General features: G+C 42.3%; 1 protein-coding gene across 2 annotated transcripts in view; it reads left to right on the top strand.

Annotated features, from left to right (window-relative positions):
- FRMPD1 (FERM and PDZ domain containing 1) overlaps positions 1 to 22,065 on the top strand; it is a 371,129-nt gene that overhangs the window by 334,251 nt on the left and 14,813 nt on the right. The window contains exons 10-15 of one of the 2 annotated variants that reach the window (XM_063914260.1): positions 1,070 to 1,206; positions 8,227 to 8,353; positions 12,513 to 12,605; positions 15,181 to 15,363; positions 16,215 to 16,359; positions 17,074 to 17,967. In XM_063914260.1, coding sequence (XP_063770330.1) covers positions 1,070 to 1,206; positions 8,227 to 8,353; positions 12,513 to 12,605; positions 15,181 to 15,363; positions 16,215 to 16,359; positions 17,074 to 17,967 — 1,579 coding nt within the window. Of the gene's footprint in view, positions 1 to 1,069; positions 1,207 to 8,226; positions 8,354 to 12,509; positions 12,606 to 15,180; positions 15,364 to 16,214; positions 16,360 to 17,073; positions 17,968 to 22,065 lie in introns of both variants that reach the window. The other variant, XM_063914259.1, reaches the window with a different exon arrangement.

Here is a 22,065-nt window from a genome sequence, read left to right as displayed (position 1 = left end):
CCCAGTCACCCAGAGGCAGGATAAATCAGCCCCTCCCCCCCATGCCAATTTGTAAAACGAAATATGCAAATGTCTAGTATAATGGATTTAGGGTTTTACTGTCTATAAAGAAGGAAATGAAATGATTATATTTTAAATAGCAGTGGACGTATGTTTAACATCAAACTGCGCATCTTCCCAATGAGTCAGATATGAAAGCGTCAGTTATTGGGGTTATCTGTTCTTCACTGTAATGTGACGAAATTGACAAGTATGTTAGTATATTTATGTAACATCACATTTATCTCTTAGCTCTTATTGTCAGAAACGATGTACCTCTGTCCCTCATCTACCATGCTTTATTATACTTCTCCGACAGTAGTCTAAAATGTATGGCATTTGCATGCATTTTGGCCACAAACAAATGAATAAAGTTAAAACAATAGTTTAAATAAAATGTCCTTATTAGGACTCCTTTCAGTAATAATAGTTATAACTTATGGGCTTGGGGCTGAAATGCAATTGGGTGAGCGTGTTACCTCTCACACCCTAACCCTCCCTTACTACAGCCTAACCCCCCCCCCCCCTCCCCTGCCCCGCAGCCTTACCATAACCCCCCCCTTCCCACAGCCTAACCCTAACCTGTCCTCAGGGGTGCCTAAACCCAACCACCCACTCCCCGAAGCCTAAACCTAATCCCCACTTCCCGCAGCCTAACCCTATCCCTCCCCCCGCAGCCTAAACCTAATCCCCCCTTCCCGCAGCCTAACCCTATCCCTCCCCCTACAGCCTAAGCCTAACCCCCCGCGGCTTACCTCTCCTGCAGTCCAGCAGTCACTCGATCGGGATCCCGGCTGCCGGGATGCTGGCACCGGCATTGTGATCTTATTCGGGATGCCGGTGCAGGCATCCTGATCAGTGTCAGGATTCCAGCGTCTGGATTTCGACAGCCGGATCCTGACCTTCGGGCTCCTGACCAGAACCCAACTTATGTGGGAGTTTCATTTACAAATATGTTTTTAGTTTGAAGGTTTGAAGGTTAGAATCTTGAATGCAATAACTTGGCCTAATACTGACTTTCTTCCTGAAGAGCTGCAGCGACGTGCTCCAGGAGAGATTTGCAGTGGAGATGAAGTGCAGTGTTGCATTACGTTTGGCTGCCTTGCACATACAGGAACGCATACATACTTGTGGTCAGCCGCAGAAGATATCATTCAAGTACATTGAGTAAGTACAGTAAGTGGGGAATTGCATTTCCAAGCATTTATGAGTCTGTGCAGTGTGTATCTCTGCCGTGATAGGATGAAAAGTACACATCATTAATACGCTATCAGGTTGATAAATCTGTAGTAAAAGGATTGATAGTCATTGTCAATAGGTCGACCCTAAACGGTTGACATGCAAAAGGCTGACATGGTCAGAAGGTCGACAGGTAAAAGGTAGACATTACTTAAGGTCGGCAGGTTCAAAAAGTCAACACGTTCAAAAGGTCAACATGACAATGGTTGACACAAGTTTTTTTTTTTTTTAAATTAAACTTTTTATCATTTACCATCCACGTAGACTACGATTGGGAATAGTATTCTTTGCCGAGCGCAGCAGTAGCAGAGCGAGGCACCTTGCCTGAAGCATCGCGAGTGAAGCGAGCATGTGAGGGTACACTAATGAGGATCTGATATGGTGAAACATGGAAAATGACACACATGTTGACCTTTTGACCCTGTCGACCCTTTGTACCTGTCAACCTTTAAAACTGTCTAACCCTTTTGCATGTCGACCATTTGGGGTCCTCCCATTGACTGTCTGTCTTTTTACTGCTGCTAATGTGACCAAATTTGCTAAAAACAAACAATATAGATTTTCATTCCAATTCAGTTACATTAATCGCATTATTGTGCATACACTGTCGTAAACAAGCCTGTACTTCTAATGACTGCAAGTAGTCAGTGCTGGAATTACCTCACTGCATTGGGTGCAGCCGAGGGTTAAGCTGTCCGCCAATGCTGGGGCACCTTCAGGAGGGCCCTGCTATAGGAGGCCGTCCTTTGAGTATGTGCAGGTTTGGTGCATGTGCAATGATTGTTGGGCTTGCTCAGAATAGGCCCCAACTCTGTTCTTCTCAGAATGTATCTGCACTGCTAGGCCATCCCCAAATATTGCTATGGGGTCTGGTGATGCCATGTTCTTCCCCTGAAAGTACAGATGCGTCCTTCCTCATCTAGCCTCCATACGTAATGAGCCGTGGCACACAGGGCACATGAGAGCAGTCAGGTTCCGTGTGACTCTGCCAGCGTTGAGTGTCTTTTAACCCCAAAAATGCATCTTATTCGCATTGCTATATTACAGTGTTTTCACACAGAATATAGTCATGCCGCATATCATTATAATCAACAGAGTCTGCTTGTGGTCTATGCGAATAAGACACATTTCAGGGGAGAATGCACAAAAAGACGCCCGGTGTTAGTAAACGCACTCATGACTAGCCCCGACTAGAAAGGCTGTTTAATGTGACTGCAGCAATGATGAGGTAGGGCACATCTGTAACTACTGTATATAAAATCTAAATATTATATTAAGCCAATAATAACTTGCTTAACTTATGGCTATTTTGCTTTTATATATATATATATATATATGCAGTCCTAGCAGCAAACGGCACTCCGTATAAACACAACCAGAGACGTCTCTTAGTGATGCATCGTTTCAAAGACCTTTACTCTCCTTCGTCAGGACAACATTTAACAGTAATACAGACACATACCTTTATAGCAAAAACACCCAGTGCTCAAAACCGCCTATCTTTCCTCGTGATCTGGTACCGCTGACGTCATAATAGAGCGCTGGTGCTTCTCTGCTGACCCGCACTGCCATATCCAGACACTGGCGCTGCAGCCGGCGAGGGCAGAGGAAGCATGTACAGGAAGTGCTTTCCATCACCATGGAAACCGGAATTGAATGTTACTGTAGCAAAAGAGAAATAATGTAGCTAAATTAACTATCTCTAAGCATAACAAATCATCTATGGTATAACTAGTAATAAACACTAATATAATATATTTAAGAATAAAGCTACAATCATGGCCATAATAAGCTGAGGGAGAGCATCGTGAAGGCAGAGAGTAGGACTATACTAAAATCCTAGAGCAATGTATTTGGATTGTGCGGGGAAACCGGAGTACCCGGAGGAAACCCACACAAGCACGGGGAGAATATACAAACTCCACAAAGTTAGGGCCATGGTGGGAATCAAACCCATGACCTCTGTGCTGTGACGAAGCAATGCTACCAACACACCATCAGATCCTACAATGAAATAAACTGGGGTTGCAGATAGTGGTGTATCATTGTAAAAACAGAATACTCAATATTTGTATGTACGTATTAAATATAAAAACTGGCTTATAAGAGGGACACAGAGTCATTCAGGGCAAAGTGCTCTCACGTCTGGCTTCGGCATTGGCCTAAGCTTAGGGAGGCGGACACTTAGGCCTGTGCCGAAGCCAGATGTGAGAGCAGTTTGTAATCCATGTTTCAGTGTCACCCTAATAAGATTAGTTTTTCTAGATCGATAGAAAAAGAGGGAGAGAGAGACAGGAAAGGGGAGGGGGGGGGGGGGGGTTGGTAGAGAGAGGGGAGGAGAAGAGGAGAAAAGGGGGAGGGAGAAGAGAAAGATGGGGGAGGATTTCTACAAAAAGCATCAGTGACAATTGAAATCTGCAAATATTTAATACAACCCGCTCCAAGCCGCACAACACAACACACTGATACACAGTACCTGGTCTTTCTCTGAACTTTTGATCAGTCCTCATTCATTCCTCTGGTCAGGGCCAGTGGGGCTGGGGCACCTAGGTCATCCTGCTACTCTCGACTCCTAAGTCCTGCAGCTCTCACCCTGGCATCAATGTCCACATCCTCTTCTGCTTGAGTCCTTCTATTAGTCCTCCTTGTTAGTAATTAATGCCACTCTTGTCATATGCGGCTAGTCTGCCGTCCACCTTGCGGGTTGTTCCTCTTCTGCAGAGTAACCTGAATGATACAGGGGGCGGGAACAGGGACAGTGCTAGGATGTATGACAACCCCCTGCAAACTATAAATTTGTGCCCTCCTACAAATATGGAGGCAAAATAGTGGTTGGTGCCCCCACCTACACAAGCTTATATGCACACATTCATTACCAACACCCCGGTAGCACCCAGACACTCCCCTCATTCACCAATGATGCACCAGAAGCACCCAATCACCCACCCTTCATTCACCACCAATACCCACCACCATACAGCACTAATACCTCTGCAGCACTCCGACAATCCCCCTGGCCCTTCATTCACTACCAACAGCCACCACCATACAGCACTAATACCTCTGCAGCAACGACACCTCCCCCTCATGCACTACAACACCCAGACACATCCCCTCTTGCACTACAACACCCAGGCACCCCCCATACCCCTCATACACTACAATGCCCACATACCACCACCCCCTCCCATACACTACAATGCCGACACCCCACCTCACACACCACAACATCCAGACCACCCCCTCTCATACACTACAATGCACAGACACCCCCCTTATACACCACAATGCCCAGAGCAACACCCCCTCCACCCCATCAAACGGTACATAAAAACACCCAGCTTGGAAATCGGAGAAGATTCCCTCTCTAGTACATATTCAAAATAATATTCATAAACATTTTATTTGTGAAACTACTGAAGCTAAATATTCCTCTCCCCCAAATTTAATCCTTATGAAATGGTTCAGTTGGACTCTTTATAGGGAAAAAAGTGAGTCATACAACAATATACAGTAATCTTGCTGATCTCTCGGTTCTGCATTCTCCGTAATTATCCTCCTGCGGTACTTGTTGTTTTTAATGTATTTTTGTGCATCGTTTCAGTCTCTGTTTCCCTTTTATTATTTTATTTTATAAATGGCTGTTACTGTTATGCGCGGTAATATTTTTTTTTATATATATATTTTTTGTTATACCTCTGATCGGCTAGTCTTTACTATTTCGTTATGTGATACTTATGAATGGTATTGTTATTTGTACTTTGCTTCTGGCTTCCCCCCTTGGTCTTTCCCTACTTCTTTTTTCTGTATCCTCTCTTTATATGAAAAATTCTTAATAAAAAACTAATGTTTAAAAAAAAACCAACTAGCTATTCCCCCTACATATACAAAATCCATTCATCCCACTCCCTTCACACCTCACCAGTTGTTGCTGAACATGTACCATGCCTTCTGGTTACAGTTTGCTGCTCCACTGGCCATGGAACGCACGCTACTTCCGTTTCCCCTCCTAGTAGTGTCACCTCCTTGCTTGTGGAGCGCTCTCCGCTTTTGCGTTCCAGCGGTAACCGGAAGTGCGCCTTCTTCCTGGTCGTGGAACGCAAACTGCGGCTGCATTCCAGTCTCGCACTTCCTGTATGTGCAGGAGTGCAATGCATCCCCGGAGCTGACTTCTGTTTAGTGCAGCGCTCCGAATATCCACAACCTCTTATATTAACAGGGACAAATGACATCCCTATATCTTATTAACATATCACAAACGTTCATCATAACATCTGGCTCATAAATAACAATAAAATAACCATACCATATAACAATTCATCAGCACATAATAAATTTAAAAATCATATATAAAATCCAATTACCAAATTAGTAGCATTTCACACAGTGGTCTAATGGGATAATAAATATTATAAAAACCATTTGAATTCAAAATCCATATTAAGCCCTTTTGGACTAAGTGTACTCATTTCATAAATCAAATTCATTTCAGTCTGGGCTAGAGATTCTTCGATATTATTTCTCCGCCAATGGCTATGTACGGTCTTTATACCCATACATTTTACGAGGCCTTCACATTTGCTTTTATGCATCTCTTTGGAATGGCTGGAAACTGAGTGCGAAGGTAACCCTTTTTCTATGTTACGGATATGTTCAGCCCATCTCACTTTCAATGGCCGTGAAGTCCTCCCAGTATATTGTAAACCGTACTATTTACATTCTAATAGATAAATACAATTTTTGGTATCACAATTAATAAAATCCCTTATATTGTAAACTTTCCCTGTAGATGTTGATGTAAAATTTTCGGTTTTACTTGGTTGCGCCATAAAACTACTACACAAGTCACACCTGTAAAACCTTTGGTTTTAATTCTGTTAGATTTTTCAGGGGGAATTGCACTTTTTACTACTTTTTGCCTCAGATTAGGTGCTCTGCGGTAAATAAATTCAGATGGAATAACAGATATAGGGGTACATTTACTAAGCAGTGATAAGAGCGGAGAAGTGAGTCAGTGGAGAAGTTGCCCATGGCAACCAATCAGCACTGAAGTAACATCTATAATTTGCATACTATAAAATGATACAGAGCTGCTGATTGGTTGATGGGGAAATTTCTCCACTGGCTCACTTCTCCATTCTTATCACTACTTAGTAAATGTACCCCTTAAGTACAGGATACTTCAACAGGAAGTGCCAGTGTCTTTTTACTATCTTTTCCATTCCTTTGTATTGACTATTGAAAGAGGTAATAAAAGGTAATACAATCTCTTCTGACTTGCTTTTTACTTGGGATTCTAATATATCCGCCTTATTGGTTAATAAAAGCTCATCAAAAATGTACCTTCTAATTCTCTTGCTTGTTTCTTAAAAACATCGACCTCCGTACAATTCCTTCTCATCCTTCTTAACTGGCCCTTCGGCACATTCTTAATCCAATTCAGATGATGATTACTGCTGGTAGGTATATACGAATTACTGTCTGTAGCTTTAAAAAATGAATGTGTGTGCAAAAAACCTTCCTTTAATTGAAAATGTGTTTCACCAAGATTGTGGGAAGAAGGCATGCGAGGAGAGGTGGAGAGAGGAGAACGGACCGGACCCTCCTCCTGCTCTGTTCGGGACCCTGGGGGTCATTCCGAGTTGATCGCTCGCTAGCTACTTTTAGCAGCCTTGCAAACACATGGGCCCTCATTCCGAGTTGTTCGCTCACTAACGGCTTTTAGCAGCATTGCACACGCTAAGCCGCCGCCCTCTGGGAGTGTATCTTAGCTTAGCAGAATTGCGAACGAAAGATTAGCAGAATTGCGAATAGAAATTTCTTAGCAGTTTCTGAGTAGCTCGAGACTTACTCCTACATTGCGATCAGTTCAGTCAGTTTCGTTCCTGGTTTGACGTCACAAACACACCCAGCGTTCGCCCAGACACTCCCCCGTTTCTTCAGACACTCCCGCGTTTTTCCCAGAAACGCCAGCGTTTTTTCGCACACTCCCAGAAAATGGCCAGTTTCCACCCAGAAACACCCACTTCCTGTCAATCACACTACGATCACCAGAACGATGAAAAATCCTTGTTATGCCGTGAGTAAAATACCTAACTTTTGTGTAAAATAACTAAGCGCATGCGCTCTGCGAACCTTGCGCATGCGCAGTAAGCGACTAATCGCAGTATAGCGAAAATCGGCAACGAGCGAACAACTCGGAATGACCCCCATAGTCGCTGCCCACAGGGGAGTGTATTTTCGCTTTGCAAGTGTGCGAACGCCTTTGCAGCCGAGCGCAGCAAAAACATGTTGTGCAGTTTCAGAGTAGCTCTGGACTTACTCAGCCCTTGTGATCACTTCAGTCTTTTTGGTGCCAGAATTGACATCAGACACCCACCCTGCAAACGCCTGGACACACCTGCATTTTCCCAAACACTCCCAGAAAACCATCAGTTGATACCCATAAACGCCCTCTTTCTGTCAGTCACCTTGCGTTCGGCTGTGCGAATGGAATTTTCGCTAAATCCATCGCCCAGCACCGATCCTCTTTGTACCCGTACGACACGCCTGCGCATTGCGGTACATACGCATGTGCAGTTTTGCCGTTTTTTTAACTTATCGCTGCGCTGCGAAAATCGGCAGCGAGCGATCAACTCGGAATGACCCCCCCTGTCACTTCTGAAATGTAGAACAACTGTGCTGTGGAACTGCTGGCGGGTGCAACAGTGGCGGTGGCATACAGTGAGTCAATGTGAGTCATTGTAATGCCGTTGGCTGTGTGCCCCTTGACCACGTCGGGCCCTGGTGCAATGCACCACTTGCACCGGCAGTAGTTCCTCCACTATATATATATATATATTTATTCAGTCAGTCAGTCAAGAGTCCCTTAAGCTATTTACTTCTGTAAGTAAAACGTCAAGAAACAATATGTTCCAGTACCCACTAAATGTTGTCTTTTTCACACAGGAAAGATTGGGGAATAGACAATTTTCTGTCTCCGACTTTACTGCGGAACATGAGAGGAAAAGACATAAAGAAGGCCATTAGCTTTCATATGAAGAGAAACCAATGTATTCTCGAGCCAAGACAAAAGGTAGATATCATGGAGGCTGCATTCTCTAATGCATACCTTCCAACGTGATCCTCTCCAGGAGGGACACAATGCTCTGCTTCTGAACTTTTCTCTTAATGCATGATTGCGTTGAACAGGTGAATGGATTAGAAAGGGGTTTCAGCACAGGTGCCGGCAATCATACATTAAGAGAGAAGTCCAGGAGCAGAGCATTCTGTCCCTCCTGGAGAGGGTCATGTTGGGAGGTATGTAATGCATGGATACATGAGAACTGTTTATTACTTGTACTCAGTGCATCAGAGACAGAGGTTTATAAAGCAATGCTATTGATATTAGGGGGTCTGTTCCTGCAGCAATGAAAACGTCTGTTTCACAAAGCACTTTGGAAAATAGGGCTTTTAATTGCTTCATCGTATTCAAGAAGTGGTATACCATGGAAAAGTCTAAGAATTCTCCAGTGGTGCCCCTGATTGGAGTTAGAATCAGCTCCCCATACAGTAGTATGGGGAGGGAGATTCAGAGAAGAATGGAAACATTTTGATTACTTCTCTAATTCATTTTGCCGTCTGAAGATGTAAAAATGAGCTATAATGTAGTCGCTCACGGCTCTTGCTACTTCTCCGTCACGCTGTTCCTTGAGTCTAGTGTCAGAACTGTGACGCGCTGTCACTGGAGCCCAAGGCACTACCGGCACAGGCACAGTGTGACATCGCTTTACCGGCCCCTCAATTTCTCACTCTCCACGCTGCTTCCTGGGATCGCAGAGGGGCTGCTTATTGGAGGTCGTCAGACAGGTACGTATTACTGAAAGGTTACATAACACTACTACAGTATATGTCGCATTTATAGGATGCAAGATATAGTGGTAATTACCAGTAGGCACTTCATGTTATATATGAATTGACCGATACCTGGGTCTTTGCCATTTATCTATAAATAATGGCTATGTCCATTATACCAGTATTGTAGTGTGCTTTCATATTCATTTTACTCTGTCAGTCACTAGGGCAGTGCAAGGGGGTCACTTTTACCTGGAATACCTGAGCTGGACAAACATACTGGACTGGTTAAACCATGAAAAGAAGTTTTGGCATTCCTTTTTCTAGCACAAACAGGTCCTTGTACTGTCTGACGTCTGACTTGTGCAGAGAAGGACGTAATTATGTCTGATGGTACTCATAGTTGCCTACAGGGGTGTATGATTATCTAGGGGTCCGAGCGCCCCTGGCAAAGTCAGGGGCTGCCCCATCCCCCCTTCTCCCCCCCACACACATATTTGAAATAAGGGGGGCGTGTCAAAAAAGGAATGTGGCCTTGTGGGGAAGGGGCGTGGCCACACAATAGTACTTCCAATTCAAATTATGCCACACAGTATCACATTACACCGCACAGTAGTGTATCTTATTCACGTTACGCCACACAGTCATAACCCTATAGAAAACACAGTCTATACAGGGAATATGGGGAATGCAAATATAAAATGGAAATGTGGACATCCTGGCCAATTGGTAGATACACCCCTGTTTGCCTACCTGACCCTCTCCATGCGGGAGAAAATGCTCTGTTCCTGACTTTCCTTGTAATGTATGATTGCCATCACCTGTGGTGAGCTAGTTAATTGATAAGAAATTAATCAAGTTTCTAAAGAGACATTTAAGGAGCGCTGGTAATATAGGGATACAAAATTGTATATTTTTATTATTTGATAATTTTGTATCCCTATATTACCAGCGCTCCTTAAATTAGCTGCTTTTTTATTTAAATTAGTACACCTGGTGTTTTGTTTTAAAATGTACTATTACTCTATTAGCGCCTGATTCAATGGTGATACTTACCTGCTATCTTGTTTTAATTGATAAGAAAGGTGTTTCAGCACAGGTAATGGCAATCATAAATTAAGAGGGAAATCCAGAAGCAGAGCATTGTGTCCCTCCTGGAGAGGGTCGTGTTGGGAGGTATGCATTATGCAATTAATATAAATACTTCATTCTATATAACAATGACCAGCGCTTCACCTAAAAGTGATCTGAAGGAGTCCTTTAAAATGTCCTTTCTGTGGTACTAATAGTCTCTAGTCCATAGGTCTGCAAACTCGGTCCTCATTACCCCACACAGTGCATGTTTTGCAGGTCTCCTCACAGAATCACAAGTGAAATAATTAACTCCACCTGCGGACCTTTTAAAATGTGTCTGTGAGTAATTAATACACCTGGGCACCTGCTGGGTTACCTGCAAAACATGCACTGTGTGGGGTAATGAGGACCGAGTTTGCAGACCTATGATCTAGTCCACAGGTTCTCAAACTCGGTCCTCAGGACCCCACACGGTGCATGTTTTGCAGGTCTCCTCACAAAATCACAAGTGAAATAATTAGCTCCACCTGTGGACCTTTTAAAATGTGTCAGTGAGTAATTAATACACCTGTGCACTTGCTGGGTTACCTGCAAAACATGCACTGTGTGGGGTCCTGAGGACCGAGTTTGAGAACCACTGATCTAGTCCATAAAACAAATGGTTACAGTCCCCATGGTACAGGTGGCTGCTTAATTTCTCCCCAAAAAATCTTTGTTCAGTCATAAAATAGAATCTAAAAAAATGAGTGTGAAGACAGCGCCATCTAGTGTAACATATCAAGTGCTTATACAGTATATTCTAAACCACGGGTTCTCAAACTCGGTCCTCAGGACCCCACACAGTGCATGTTTTGCAGGTAACCCAGCAGGTGCACAGGTGTGTTAATTACTCACTGACACATTTTAAGAGGTCCACAGGTAGAGCTAATTATTTCAATTGTGATTCTGTGAGGAGACCTGCAAAACATGCACTGTGTGGGGTCCTGAGGACCGAGTTTGAGAACCTATGTTCTAAACCAATGAATAAAATCAGTACAGTGCAAACATATTTACAGAGCGCTATCATTTCCTGGAATCCTCTTCTCAGAGTGATCCAGGACTTCTCATGAAAATAATATTGTATATTATGATGCACACACCCGTGCAGTGTGCCAAATCAGTGAAAATCACTGCAAACAAGTGTTATCAAAGAACACTATCAGAAAGTGCAAGGTGCTCGAATCCTGCAGGACTTCTCAATACCCCATGTATGTATATAAACCAATAAAGTGCATGTGCTGATACCAGGGACACATTCAGCTTGGTCCAGACATCCTCAATGCATTATATATATATATATATATATATATATATATATATATATATATATTATAATTTGGCATCTCAAACATCCTGCAGTGCCGTGTGTTTGTCTCCTGGTTCTTTACATTTGTTTACAAGGGATGCAGGTCCTTCAATTATCAGTGAGTGAATGCCGATCCAGCCATTTCTCTCTCTCTCTCTCTCTCTCTCTCTCTCTCTCTCTCTCTCTCTATGTATATATATACATATATATAGATATATATAGGATGCAGTCAATGCACCAGCTGTCGGTCCATGCCACCAACCGAATGGGAATGGAGCAGGGGAGGGGACTCGCTACTAGGATTATATTATATATACAGTATGTATATATATATATATATATATATATATATACACATACACACATGCACACACACACACACTTATGAGCTGCTTCTATTCCCAGTATATGCCACCTCAGGCCAGCATTGAATATCTTCCACAATGTAAGTACTATACAGAGGCAGATAGCTCAGCAATCTGTTGTTGTATATTACGCAGTGAAGATGGCAGTATATCGTGATTTCAGTTATTTGGAAGGCTTAAGAGGAGGTGCCAGAGAGATCGGTCACTCTCTAAAATCAACACGTAATTTGGATTTACATGAGCAACAATTTTTGGGGGGAACCGCTACTACAGAACATCAGGGGAGACTTCCAGTGTGAGACACTGCTGTGGCCAACGTTAAACCCTGGAGGACCGTGTCATCTGCTACACAGTGTAATATCTAAACAGTAAACACCAGTTTTTTTAAATGCTGATTTGAATGAATCCCATGGCAAAAGTTACTGAAAATGTGTGATTTTATTAAGGAATTCTGGTAATGGGCAATTTGCTTATAAATCTAAATCTGTGACTTGGAATGTAAGGTGAAAATATAATGCAAGCCTGTTCAGACAACCAATGAAGAGTAAGTAGTTTCACCTTCCAATATGACACAGCAAAGTAACTTTTTCTCTTGTATATTTACCTCATTTTAGCAGCCTGCAACGGCAGCTCAGGTTCGGCTACATTATTTAAAGATTCTGGGAGACCTGAAAACGTATGGAGGGAAAATATTTAATGCCACACTAATGGTATGTAGTTCCAATTTGTTTTATAAGCAGTTTTCTATTGACACATATTATTAGTTATTTATCTGTTCAAGCAAATGATCACCTTAGTTAGTTTTATTTTTCTGCAAGATTAGATTTAAATGTACCCAAAACGTGGGTTTGGTCAATAAAATTCTCATTTTAGCATTCTATTGATTGCATTCTCTAGCATAGTGTATCTAATGGTACCTGAATCTTAATAATATATTTCTGCAGTTGAAAGGGTATTGTATATTGCCCTCTGCATAAGACAAATCTGGAAGGGTACGAGACAGACACTGTCTTAGGGATAGCCATTGATGTAGCTACCATCATAATCATCGATGGATGTAAAGTATGCAATGTATGACCATCGATTGTTTCACCAACCTTGTTCTTTTACTTTGAGGGTGTCAGGGGGTGGAGCTATGCTCCGTGTCCCGACAAACTGTAGGGAAAAAAAAAGAACTATTGGGCGGTTTTGTACCATCGATGGTGGGAAACCATATGATTTTCCCCCATCGATGGTAAAAGTAATTAACATCGACCATAAACTATTGATGATTTAGAAACATCATTCGTCAGTGGCCAACCCTACCCTGTTCTCTCCAGTTGACAGTCAACCACTCTCCCAGGATCTGCACTGCTTCACACCCACCCTTACATCACCCTGTGTAGAGCAAGCAAAGGGCAGCAGGCAGAGGAGTAAACTCTCTGTCTCAGGGTTGCCTGTGATGCTGTCATTTGCTGCCGTCATATCACAGGTCAGTGCCACAGTTGCCTCCTATTGAGGACACAGAACAGCAGTGGCTGGCATCATTACAGCACAAGTCAGATAACATGGATGGGATACTCAAGTTAATTTAAATATTTAAATATAATCCTGTATTTCCAGCTAGTGTGGAAGAACAAGGGTGTGTACTTCATTTAGTTCCATGGGGTGACTGTGGGAGTGCTGCAGGGGGGAAAATAAATCTATAAAATGCTGGCACTATTGGCAGACTCCTAAGTTTGCCTAATGGTAGCACAGGCATTGGGGTCTTACCCATGGGGACAAAACATTATCATGGGTCGATTAGTGCCTTATCGCTGTAGGTTGCGGTGGTGTACAGTAAAGTACCAGAGCAATTCATTATTGCTTTGGTGACAGAAAAGCTGTTCTAAAAAGCAGCTGTCCTGCGAGGGGATGCAGTTATGTGACCGGCGGAATCACTATACCGATGCCGAAATCTTGAGCTCTGGACAGCCCGACAGTCGGCATACCCCCACCGGCATTCTGGAGATCAGGATCCCGGGGTCAGTATGGTTACCTCCGGGATCCCAGACGCCGGTCTCCCAATACCAACCCTCCTGCGAGCCCTATCATCTGCACTTTCTCCGCTAATTACTAGCAGTGAAAGTTTACACAGTCAGGCAGTGTTCTGTAAGTGTGCATGCATGAACTGATTTCACATGTGTGTGCACACAAGAGAGCCATGGGAGGTGCGGTGGAGGTATCAGAATGGTTCCTTGTTCACACTCTAGAGCATATTCCAGTAGAATGGAACAGGACTTTGTGAACTAATGCTTTCTGCGAATGGTTCCAGTTCCCGCAAGCTAATTCTGGAAATTTTCGGTTTTCAGGGTTTGTTGATTATTCAGCAACCACATTGGGCCCCAAGTGATGAAGGATCTTGTTGCTTAAACATGCTGACACTAGTGATTCCACATGTGTAACAGGCCTGTTCAGCCTAATGAATAGGCCCCTTGGACAATGTATAGTATTGTCTTCTTTGTTAAACTTAAATGTAAATGACATGGGGGAATTCAATTAGCCGTGGCAATTTATAGCGGCTAATTGATGCCCTGGGGGCTATCCAATTAGCCCTAACACCAGCACTTATTGGAGATTTTATTCCAGGACCTGCGGAGGTCCTGAAAAAAATCATCGGAACGTGCCCTGTTTTCTTGATCGTGGCTGTGAACACACATAAGAACTTGTATGCTATGTGTCCGCAAATGGAAAATGTTTCAAATAAAAAAGAGCAGGTGGAAAAAAATTGCTTAAAAAAAAGTGTGGTAAAGTCCCTTTTTCCGCCCGAAAAATTATCATTATATATATATATATATATATATATGTATATATTACATCCTATAATGTGTTGCTTTAATATAACAACCTCCATTGTCTACCTTGGTTTTTATTATTAATATCAGTATAATTTTATATATTCCTATACCATTGCACATGTGTAACCATTTTAATTATATATTAATGTATATATTCCAGCATGTCACATGTAGACCTTCTTCAGCCTCTCTTAACCCCTACCATGCTCATCCAATGCAGGGCACACACTGTAACATATATCATACTATATATCGTTCTAACGCAGTTTGTATCGATATATCGTACACATCGTATAGGGTGTACCCCAGATCCATCATTTCTAGCCGCCGTTCATTGAACTGACCTATTGGATGTGCTGCACATCCAATGGGACGATTCCAAGGCTGACCGCAATGTATTTACATGCAACAATAGATTGCACAGTTTCATGTTTCTTGAGAAACACTCATACATTTTGTCTCCTGGCAGCTGCAGGACAGAGAGTCATATGTTACTCTTCTTGTTGGAGCCAAGTATGGTATCAGCCAGATTATCAACAACAAACTGAACATCATGATAACACTAGCAGAATTCACCAATATCAGCAGAATCGAGCTGACCCCAGAGTCTGAGAAAGTGAGCTTGGTGAAGGTCTACCTGCAGGACGTCAAGGTAACTGCAATTCAGATTCTTACCTTCATGAACAGTAGATGTAAAATATTTTTTTACTTTGCCCTTTCTTACGGTACTATCCTCTTAATGTATGTTTTATATGGTCATATCAGACACACCTTCCTTCTTGCTGTCTGTTGACAAAATGTTACAAATGAATTTGGGAGCATAATCCATGATAAAAGTATCAGCCATTATTTGTATGATACGTTCACTCAGTAGCTCTAGAACCACATTTATTTTCACCTGATCAGCCCTAACAAGCTCCTAAGGTTCCAATGTGAATCTTTCTTTATGTTAATTACTAGTTACCACCCCGTTAAAATGACGGAACAACATAACAGTAATGTCAGCGCCGGCGGCTGTGCGCGCACAATGAAGCAACACTTGAATTAGCTCCATTGGGAGCCATCTAGTGGCCCCAGCATGCAAAATACTTGAATTCTCCCATAGGGGTGAGGAGCAGTGTTCACCTTTTATTATATAGGATAGCCATTTTGCGGCATTAGAAAGGTTTTAGAATTTTGCACTCATGATTATGTGGATATATTCCCTCCATCTAGAAATTATTGAATATAGGTTGCAAACATAGGGCCTGATTCTGATTTGGCAGTAAAGCAAAAAAAACGGAAGTAACTGTGCACCTGGGCAAACCAGGTTGCACAGTAAGTGGAGTAAATGTAACATGTGCAGAGAGATTTAGATTTGGGTGGGGCGTGTCCAAATGAAAATCTAAATTGCAGTGTAGAAATATAGCTGTCTAACATTTGAGTGCCTTTCTGTTTGTAAATTTTTTTAGGTGTTTAATTGATGTTTTTTGTTGCGCCAACAATATATTTTGTTTTATCAAGCCACTATCTCTGCTATTGGAGTCAAGTAGTGCGAAGGACATTGCGTGTCTCATTTCTGGCTATTGCAAGTTGTTTGTGAGTTCTGATGCACCCATATTTGAGTGGCCGGGGAATAACCTTTATCATCGGATATCTGCAGAAGAAGGTAAGGAAACCTATAAACAAGAGGGCATGATGTGTACAATTCGCCTTATTTTTTTCAAAAGATGGGCTAACATTTAAGTATTGAAAACAGCAATTTTATAAATATATGTTTATATGTTATAAAGTATAATTATGAGAAAAGATCAATTAAAATACAGACTTTTGCAGGATATAGTTTAACTAAAGTGACAGTATTGTCTCACTGAAGAGATTTTAGTCACAAGATTTCAGCAGACATGGTTATAGAAGTATGTCTCCATCAGTGTTGTGTATTGCAGCATTCCAGATATATGTAATAGGTCTATTTGCGAACGTTGCAAAAGGCAGCAGTGCGCCCTATGCTGGTCCCACCCTCTAAACTCATGATGTCCTGATGTCACACCTAGGGGCAAGAGTGTCCTGTAGCTCTACAAGTTGTAAGGTGGCACTGCAATACCGCTACTAGCTGCAGGGCTTGTGGATTCAGGCACCCTGCAAACCACATGCAGGTGCCATGGGGCAGCGACATTACTGCCCCATAGCCCTACACCCTGTTTCCTACATAGAGAGAGGTTGTGTGTGTGTGGGGGAAGGGGGTGGGGAGGTAGGGGGGTGCGGCTGGGCATGGGTTACAGTTATTAGAAGAATGTAAAAAATCACAATCCTTTTAATTATACTATTTGTTTTGGCTGAAACACTGAATGTTTTTATTACCTTTGTTACATTTTACTCTTAGGATATGAATCCAGAGCTTGCAGTGATTCAGAAGAGTCTTCAGAAGTTGATTCTTCCCTAGACCTCTCATCAGATATACAGTTTCTAAAGTACCACTGCTTGAAACCTTTGCATGATGAAGAGGAGGAGGAAGAAGAAGAAGAAGATGACAAGGATAGAGAAAACATGTGCCCATTGAAAGAAAAGGAAGACAAGAAAGAAACTGATGTTCAAGAGAGAGGTCACTGTGATGGTGTATGCAATGACAGAGACAGCATTTCTGAAGCCTCTGACTCAGCTAACACAGAAAGCCAGGGTTACAAAATCAGCTGGTCCAGTGACTCCATTGATGCTCTGGAAGAAGATGACCTAGAAGCATGTTCTTCTAGTAGGCCAGAGTTCTTTCAGTTTTATAATCCAATTTTGAAAGATGTGTCTACAGAAGACCAGTGTGTTTTCACTGATAATACAGAAATGAAATGCAAGGGAGATGGATGCCATGAATCAGACCCATTACTGTGTTTTTTGCAGCTGACTAACAGAAGAGAAGATCCTGACACAGATGACAAGGAGCATGCTAGATCTCCGAGAGAGGTTGAGAACAGAGAAAACAATGACCTGCATGGCTTCTTTGGATGTCAGCTTGCAGAAAGCAATATGATGGAATACTACAGTCTGTGCTCAAATGTCTCCCCTGCCAGCAGTGTAGACAGGAACATCCCTAGTAGCCCAGAGAGCAACTGTGTCAAAGATCTTATAGCACAAGTTAAGCTAAAGAAGAAAGGTTGTAGCCGAGGAAGGAATGATGAAGTGGAGAGTCTGATCCTTGATCCCCCACCTGGTTTTGGTGACAGTAGTTCTGAAGAAGAGTTTTTTGATGCTACGGACAGATTCACACCCACACTAAGCTTTCCAGGTAAAATATTAAATATCCTACACATATTGTCATTTCAGATTCATTGGTAAAGTTGCACCTGACCCTGTTATTCTGATATGTGGCATAGAGGCATAACTGACACAGTAAAATGAAATTTACTTTTTAAGTTGACAGACTGATTATATATATATATATATATATATATATATATACAACAATAGGAGAATCGGCGCCAGGGGGTCGTATCAACACCCAATTTTTTAACCCTTGAATGGTTAACGATGTTTAAAACAAAGTAATAACATGTTCCAACATATAAAATTTATTAAAAGACATAATAACTTCAAAATCAATATTGATACAGAGGAGATGTGTTATTCCACACTTTAAGCAGTATGACTCTTAGCGTTGAATACAATTGTAGGTGATTGACAACAGTCTCCTCCTTCTCCTTATAGTTGGTTCGGAGATAACATCACAATACAGATAACCCCTGGGTCAATCACCTGGGTTAATCACCTACAATTGTATTCAACGCTAAGAGTCATACTGCTTAAAGTGTGGAATAACACATCTCTTCTGTATCAATATTGATTTTGAAGTTATTATGTCTCTTAATAAATTTTATATGTTGGAACATGTTATTACTTTGTTTTAAACATCGTTAACCATTCAAGGGTTAAAAAATTGGGTGTTGATACGACCCCCTGGCGCCGATTCTCCTATTGTTGTATATTTCTATTTCTAGTTCCGTCTAACAGGGGACTTAGTTGAATCAGGCTGCCTTTATTAAATTTCCCCTGGTTTTATTTAAGGTGACAGTCCTTACTAAGTATACCAGTTAGCGCAGAGGGAGAGTATTTGTTTGATATATATATATATATATATACACACACACACACACACACACACACACACACACACACACACACAATTCAAGGCGGCACTCCATCCAAACATTTGTCATGGGCCTTGAATAGAAAGACTCTTATAGTTTGTAAGTCGTTCAATGTCGAGAGACGACTTGAGTGTTGCCATGATTTGTGTGTGTGTGTATCAATATATATATATATATATATATATATATATATATATATACAAACAGGATTAAAGGCGGCACTCAAAGACTTGCACAAGTAGTGAAAAAAGCATCAATGCAGGGATGCTGTTTTAATTCGTGTTACGTTTCGGGGACGTATCCCCTTCCTCAGACAGTGATACAGTGCATCGATACAAGTATAAATACATAAATCAATTAATGCCACTTACCCCCCTTCCATGACTCCCAGCTGCGTGCATCACGGTGTTCCAAACCTCCCCCATCCCACACTTCCGGTCTCTGCGTCACAGCAGGTCAGGAAGTGACGTACATGGGCCGGTCGGTTGCCATGACGACGCGCCGTGAGCTGTCACATAGAGAGCAAAGAAACATAAACAATAAATGAATTTAAAACATCTAGATACTAGATAAATATACTACACATTATAAAACAACAATTCTGTGACATACCTTCAAAAACATAGACATACATACAAATTGCGCTAAACATAAGCTAGAGTATGCCTGATAAGCAAAACAATATAACAATAAAAAGTGCAATGTGCTAGTACAATACATACACTGGACAGTGTGGCACCCAAACCTGGGATGTGACCAAATATCACGCAAAGATTTTTTATATATATACTTTCTTTCACCTTGTAAGTATTTACTAAAGTTTAGAGCAGTTACCACCATATATCGCACCCTTGCCTGTAGCAAAACAACCTTTCACATAGGCCCCTATGGGGGAGCTGTTAAATACATACTATGACTGTGCCTTCTGCTGAAATGGTAAACTGATCATGACTACAAGTATACCACTAGTCATTTACCCACCTCATATCACCCACTTACAAGAAATTGATGAGCCCCAAGGATTCATTCAATCCCCTTGGTGCCATGCAATCCAGTTTGAAAATCCATTTGGATTCTAATTGGAGCAATCTCTTGCCTCTATCACCGCCACGTATATAGGCAGGGACGTGGTCCACTGCTTTATACCTAAGGCTGGCCAGATTATGTCGCTGTGAGGCAAAATGACGGGCTACCGGCTGATCACTTGTGCCTGATTCTAATGCTGCCCGTATAGTGGACCTATGCTGTGTAAGTCTCACTTTGAGCTGACATTCGGTTTTTCCAACATAGTATAGCCCGCAGGGGCATACTATGACATAGATTACGAACCTTGTGGTACATGTTAATGGCCACATGATTTTAAGCAGCTTGCCGGTCTGTGGGTGCGGTATGGTATCGCCAGTGAGCATGAAGGAACAAGTTGTACATCCTAAGCATTTGACACACCCGTTCTTTCTACTTAGAAAGTTTCTGGGTGCTCTTGATTGACAAAAGCCTGTTACATCAGTTTTGACAATCATGTCTTTAATATTTCTGCTGCGGGTGTAGCTGGGCATCAATCTATGGTTATGGAAACATTTCAGATCTGGATCTGAAGTTACCATTTGCCAAAGATTCCTCACCTGTCTAGATATCACAGTGCTACTAGTATTATATTCATTAACCCAAGGTGTAACGGCTTTAACTGGATCTTTAGCTTTCCTCCTGTTTTTCTGTGTGACAGTGTGTTTGGCCTTCTCGCATGCTATGTTCAGCTCGGCCTTGGAGTATCCTCTGTCGCAAAAATTATTAACCATTTCTCTCAATTGTATATCCCGCATAACCGGGTCTGAGTTGTTTCTACATACCCTTAGAAACTGAGAGTATGGCAGACTGCGTATAATGGCCTTGGGATGAAAACTATCTGCGTGGAGGATTGTATTCCTATCAGTGGGTTTTTTGTATAGAGATGTAAGTATCTTGCCGTCCCTTAGTTGAATCAGTACATCAAGATAACATACCTCGGTTTTACTGGCAGTGAGAGTAAGTTTGATGGGGCTGCTGGACTGATTCTGTCTATCAATAATCTCTGTGAGCCTAGTCAGATCTATATTCCATAAGATTAGGAGATCATCAATATATCTTTAGTATAATAACATGGCCCCTGATGTTTCCACATTTTCAAAGAACAAGCCCCTCTCTACCTCCCACATGTAGCAATTAGCGAAAGATGGAGCCACCGGCGAACCCATAGAGCAACCGGTCAGTTGTTTAAAAAACCGCCCATTAAATAGGAAAAAGTTATGATCCAATGTGAATGCCAGTAGCTCCATGAAAAAAACAATATCAGGACCCTCATATAACTTATTACCAGTAATGAGACGTGCAACTGATGCCAACCCCGCCTGATGCGGGATGCATGTATACAAGCTGGCAACATCCAGTGTTACCAGCATCGCATCGCTGGGGACCTGCTCTATCAATGCCAAGTTTTCAAGCAACATGCCGGAATCTTTAAGGTACGTAAATATATCCTGTACACAGGGTTGTAAGTAATGATCCAAGAAAATGGCAATAGGCTCACACAGAGACCCCCGGGCAGAGATGATAGGTCTCCCCGGGGGCCTCTGTGCGTCCTTGTGGATCTTAGGTAGGGTGTACAGAAGGGGCACGACCGGCCGACAAACTGACCACCAAGTGGCCGGTCGTGCCCCTTCTGTACACCCTACCTAAGATCCACAAGGACGCACAGAGGCCCCCGGGGAGACCTATCATCTCTGCCCGGGGGTCTCTGTGTGAGCCTATTGCCATTTTCTTGGATCATTACTTACAACCCTGTGTACAGGATATATTTACGTACCTTAAAGATTCCGGCATGTTGCTTGAAAAATTGGCATTGATAGAGCAGGTCCCCAGCGATGCGATGCTGGTAACACTGGATGTTGCCAGCTTGTATACATGCATCCTGCATCAGGCGGGGTTGGCATCAGTTGCACGTCTCATTACTGGTAATAAGTTACATGAGGGTCCTGATATTGTTTTTTTCATGGAGCTACTGGCATTCACATTGGATCATAACTTTTTCCTATTTAATGGGCGGTTTTTTAAACAACTGACCGGTTGCTCTATGGGTTCGCCGGTGGCTCCATCTTTCGCTAATTGCTACATGTAGGAGGTAGAGAGGGGCTTGTTCTTTGAAAATGTGGAAACATCAGGGGCCATGTTATTATACTAAAGATATATTGATGATCTCCTAATCT

Source organism: Pseudophryne corroboree, chromosome 1 (genome assembly GCF_028390025.1).
Source record: "Pseudophryne corroboree isolate aPseCor3 chromosome 1, aPseCor3.hap2, whole genome shotgun sequence".
Lineage (NCBI taxonomy): Eukaryota > Metazoa > Chordata > Amphibia > Anura > Myobatrachidae > Pseudophryne > Pseudophryne corroboree.
This window is presented reverse-complemented; position numbering and strand designations above follow the sequence as displayed.